This window comes from Chrysochloris asiatica, unplaced genomic scaffold, assembly GCF_000296735.1.
Source record: "Chrysochloris asiatica unplaced genomic scaffold, ChrAsi1.0 scaffold00345, whole genome shotgun sequence".
Classification (NCBI taxonomy): domain Eukaryota; kingdom Metazoa; phylum Chordata; class Mammalia; order Afrosoricida; family Chrysochloridae; genus Chrysochloris; species Chrysochloris asiatica.
In genome coordinates this window covers 1744808-1749881 of record NW_006408863.1, presented here as the reverse complement: position 1 = coordinate 1749881, position 5074 = coordinate 1744808, and the positions used below count along the sequence as shown (strand labels likewise).

General features: G+C 44.7%; 1 protein-coding gene across 1 annotated transcript in view; it reads right to left on the bottom strand.

The window, feature by feature from the left end:
* ATP9B (ATPase, class II, type 9B) overlaps nt 1-5074 on the bottom strand; it is a 255515-nt gene that overhangs the window by 8071 nt on the left and 242370 nt on the right. Inside the window, exon 25 of the mRNA XM_006875888.1 lies at nt 4880-4944. Coding sequence (XP_006875950.1) covers nt 4880-4944 — 65 coding nt within the window. The remainder of the gene's footprint in view (nt 1-4879; nt 4945-5074) is intronic.

Sequence of the window (5074 nt, the reverse complement as noted above, 5' to 3'; positions counted from 1 at the left end):
TTAATACCATTATTATTCAAATTTATGCACCAAGAAATAAAGTCAGTGAAAGAATTCTACCAACTTCTTCCATCTGAAATTGATCAAACATGCAATCAGGATATACAGACAATTACTGATGACTGGAATGCAAAGGTTGGAAATAAAAAGGAAGGATCAGTAGTTGGAAAATATGGCTTTGGTGATAGAAACAATCATATGACAGAATTTTGGAAGACCATTGGCTTCTTCATTGCAAATATCTTTTTACACAGGAATCAAACTGACTACATCTGTGGGAAGAGATGGTGGAAAAGTTCAATACAATCAGTCAAAATAAGGCCAGGGGCTGACTGTGGATCAGACCATCATTGTACTTTCAGGCTGAAGCTGAAAAAAATTAAAACAAGTCACAAGAGCCATATCCATTTGAATTTAGAGATCATCTTGAGAACAGAATCGATGCGTTACACACTAAAGACCAAAGACCACAAGAGTTGTGGGATGACATCAAGAATATTATACAGGAAAGAAAGCAAAAGATCATTTAAAATAAAACAGGAAAAAAAGACCAAAATGGGTGTCAGAAGAGACTCTGAAACTTGCTTTCCAGTGCAGAGATGCTAAAGGGACTAGACAAAATGAGGAAGTCAAGATCCGAACAGAAAATTTCATAGGGCAACTCGAGAAGGCAAAGTCATGTATTATAATGAAATGTGCAAAGACCTGGAGTTAAAAAACCCAAAGGGATGAACAAGCTCAGCATTTCTCAAGCTGAGAAAACTGAAGAAAAAATTCAAGCCTCTAATTGCAATACTGTTGAACGATGGAGAAAGTATCAAAAGAAGATGGAAGGGTATATACAGAGTCACTGTACCAAAAAGAAATGGCTGATGTTCAACCATTTCAAGAGGTAGCATATAGTTAAGAGCCAATGGTACTGAGGGAAGAAATTTAAGTTACACTGAAGGCACTGGTGAAAAAGAGGGCTCCAGGAATTGATGGAAATAAAAATCTTTCAACAAACTGATACAGCACTGGAGGCACTCACTTATCTACGCCAAGAAATTTGGAAGACAGTTACCTAGCCAACTGATTGGAAGAGATCCACATTTGTATCCATTCCAATGAGAGGTGACCCAATGGAATGTAGAAATCACTGAACAATATCATTAATATCACATGCAAGTTAACTTTTGCTGAAGAAAATTAAAAATGGCTTCAACAGTACTTCAAAAGGGGACTGCCAGACACTCAAACTGGACTCAGAAGAGGACATAAAATGAGGGCTATCACTGCTGATGTCACATGTATCTTGGCCGAAAGCAGAGAATACCAGAAAGATGTTTACTTGTGCTTGATTGACAATGTGAAGCCTGCCAAGCTCTGGATAACACTGTGAGGAAAGCGTATTCCAGGACACTTTAACTGTGATCATGAGGAACTGTACACAGACCAAGAGGAGTCGTTTGAACAGAGCAAGGAGATCCTGAATGGTTTACAATATCAGGAAAGGTGTGTGCCAGGGTTATAGTCTTTCATCATATGCTGAGCAAATAGTCCAAGAAGCTGGACTATATGAAGAACATGGTTGGAGGAAGACTCTTTAAAAACCTGCGACATGCAGATGATCCAACCTTGCTTGATGAAGAGGACTTGTAATGCTTATTGATGAAGATCAAAGGCCTTCAGTATGGATTTCACTTCAATGTGAAGAAAACAAAAATCCTCACAACTGGACCAATAAATAACTTCATGATCAATGGAGGGAAAAGTATAGTTGTCAAACACTTCAATTTGCCTGGATCCACAATCAATATTCAAATAATCAAATGATGTATTGCATTAGGCAAATCTACTACACAAGACCTCGTTAAAGAGTTCAAAGGGCAAAAATGTCAGTTTGAGGACTGAGGTGCGCCTGATCCAAGCCATGGTTATCTTCAATAGCCTCATACGGATGTCAAAGCTGGACAACGAACAAGGAAGACCGGAGAAAAACTGATGCATTTGAGCTAAGGTGCTGGAGAGGAATATTGAGAGTTATCATGGACTGCCAGACGAACAAACAAATCTGTGTTGGATAATGTACATCCAGAATGTTCCTTAGAAGCCAGGACAGCCAGACTTCGTCTCTCATACTTCAGACACAGTATCAGGAGGGACCAGTCCCTGGAGAAGGACATCAGGCTTGGTAAAGTGGAGGTCACTGAAAAAGAGGAAGACCCCTAAGAAAATGAATTGGCCCAGTGGCAGCAGCGATGGGCTCAAGTGTAGTTACTAACAAATGTGAGAATGCTGCCAAGATGGGGCAGTGTCCAGATGGCACCTAACAATAACAACAACAACAATAAGGTTCAGCTTAAGTCTTATTTTCTGACTCTCCATTCTGGCTCTCTTTTCCTTCCTTCTGGTGGGCTGTTGTTGTTAAGTGCCCTCCAGTCGGTTTGGAGCCATACTGATCCTGTATAGGGTTCTGATTAACAGCTGGTGGGTTTGGGTTTGAATCGTCAGTCTTTCAGTCAGCGGTAGAGGGCTGACCCCACAGCGCCCCACCAGGACTCCTCCATGATGTGGATCAAACACACATTGTTCTGGGTTTTCCAGTTTATGCCCATAAAGCTATGGGTGTTTGCACAGGTCTCTGTAGATGACAGCCATTTTCAGTCTCTTGGGTAATCCCTGAGGAGCAGGATTGGCCAATCACCTGGTTTAACTTTAGAACAAACCTGCCAACTGTTTTCAGGTGTGCCTACACCATTTTGCACTCCCAGCAGCAATGTAGGAAGAAGCTTCAAAAAGTTCATGGGAAAATTCCAGTATCTTTTAATTTCATTTTTTCCACAAACTTTTGTAGTCCCTTTATAGAGTCTCAGTAGCGCCACATTTCTGTCCACTCTTGGTACGGTCAGTCTTTGTAAATGAAGATCTGGCAGTGGTATTTCATTACAACTGAAATCTGTAGTTCCTGGTAAGTAATGATGGTAACCATATTTTCACGTGCTTACGGCACTGAACTGCAAAGTTGGTTTGACCTTAGGGTAGGCAGCCCAAATTCACCAGACACTCCCTGGAAACCCTATACAGGACTGTTAGGAGTTGGAACTGACTCGATGGCACTTAACAACAAACATATGTGTCATTCTTAAATTTCCTTTTGTGATTTATGTTCAAAATGTTGCCTTTTAAAAAATTAGGCCGTTTGTCTTCTTATCATTGAGTTGAAAGTGATCATCAAATATTCAGGATATAAGCCCAGCGTCATGTGGTGTTGTGGGTTAATGCGCTAGACTGCAAAGCCGTTTGAACTGCAAGGTTGGTGGTTCAAGCTCACCAGTCGCTCCTTGGAAACCCTATACAGGGTCGCTATAGGTCGGAACCAACTCAATGGCACTAACAACAACAACGGATACTGAAGGTATTTTTTCCAGTCTGCCTTCTTACTTGTTTAATGCCATTAGAAGAGCACACATTTTCCTTCTAGAATCCGATTTGTCCGTTTTTCCTTTGGGTTCTTCAGTGTTAATTCTGGAACCCCTGGGCCACAGCCTTCTCAGAGACCACAGCCCAGTGTCGGAGAGGCTGCTCACAACTCGAGGCTCTCGGCCTGGGTCAGCAGTCAGCACCGACAGTGAGTCCACGGTGGGAGAGCAGTGAGACACACAGACTTGCTTCAACAGTGATCTTCATAGCAGCCATTTCCCAGAACCGTCAGCTTGCAAACAGGCACTATGACCTCAAAGAGGGGCTCAGTATGGAGCTGGAGCTCTTCCTCTGAAGGGGAGGGGACAGCAGTGCCTCACAGGGCCACCTGGTGGTTTCAGAAAGGCCAGCCTAGGTCATGCAGACCCAGGCACTAGGTACCCTGTCCCTCCACAATCATGCTGTCTCTGTGCTGGTGCCGCCAGAGCCCCCAATCCCTGCTGCTCCCTCCCCAGATCACCCGTGAGCTCCCGCTCTGCCCTGCCACCCTTTCTGTCGTCAGTTCATGTGTGTGTGGTCCTGAACGAGCAGTGAGCTCCATTTAACCCATCGTCCCACAGATCTTAGAGCACTTTTTCTATCACAGACGGAAATTCTGTTTTCTATGTTTAAACATGATATTGTTTCCTCTCGTTCTTTGCATTTATCTTCGAGGTGAGAAGGCAAGACTGATGTTACTGGTCGTTTTCAGAGAAGCTCAGCTCCTCACTCCAGGGACCGGTCCTCAGGAGATCTAGAGACCTGCAGACCTACGCATTCAGCCACGGAAAATCAGTCGTGTTCTCGGTAAGGTGTCTGTTCCGCCGGCTAGCCTGTCACCCACACGGACAGTTACCACCTAAAGGAGCCATTGCCGTGCGGCTGAATCCCCTCTCATGCTACATAATGGCGATGGGAACGGAGTACGGACAGGTGCATATGATGGGCTTTGAATGAACCCCAGGGAAGGAATACACTGTGTAAACTCAGGGTGCAAACCCTGCACTATTCACAGCCATTCATGTCATCACCAGCTCAGCTTGAAGTGATGGGGGCAGGAAGGTGTTTTGTTCCTGGAGAATTCTCAACGGTTTTGATGCAAGAACATCAGGAGTGACCACTATGCTCTGTCACTCACACAAGCCAGTGGGAGCGAGAACTCAAACCACAGAAAGGTCACAAAGTCAGGGTCATGTGACTCAGTGTCCTGGCTGTGGTGAGCAGGCTGGGGCCCGAGAGCAGTCTGTACAGATCTCTCCATCTGTCCGACTGTGGGGACTGTGTGTGGCTGGAAGGCTGGTATTTACAATACAGAACGGTCACCCACAGTGGGTGGGTTTCACTGAGTTTCCATCCTCAGACAGACTAGGAAAATGGACCTCAAGACCCGCCAATGGAAGTGTTCTGGGTCACAAGAGAAGGTACGACGTTCACTTACCCTACCATCAGGAAACCCTGGTACAGCGGGACAGATGCAAAATAGAAAACCGAGGAGAACACAGCCTGAAAGAGAGAATCATCAGAAAGCGGCAAAAGTAGCACGTACCACGAACTGCAGGCTTCCAGGTCACCTGACCCAGGGCAGATGACTAGGCACACGTGAGCGTCCCCTCCCGTGACCACACGGCACATG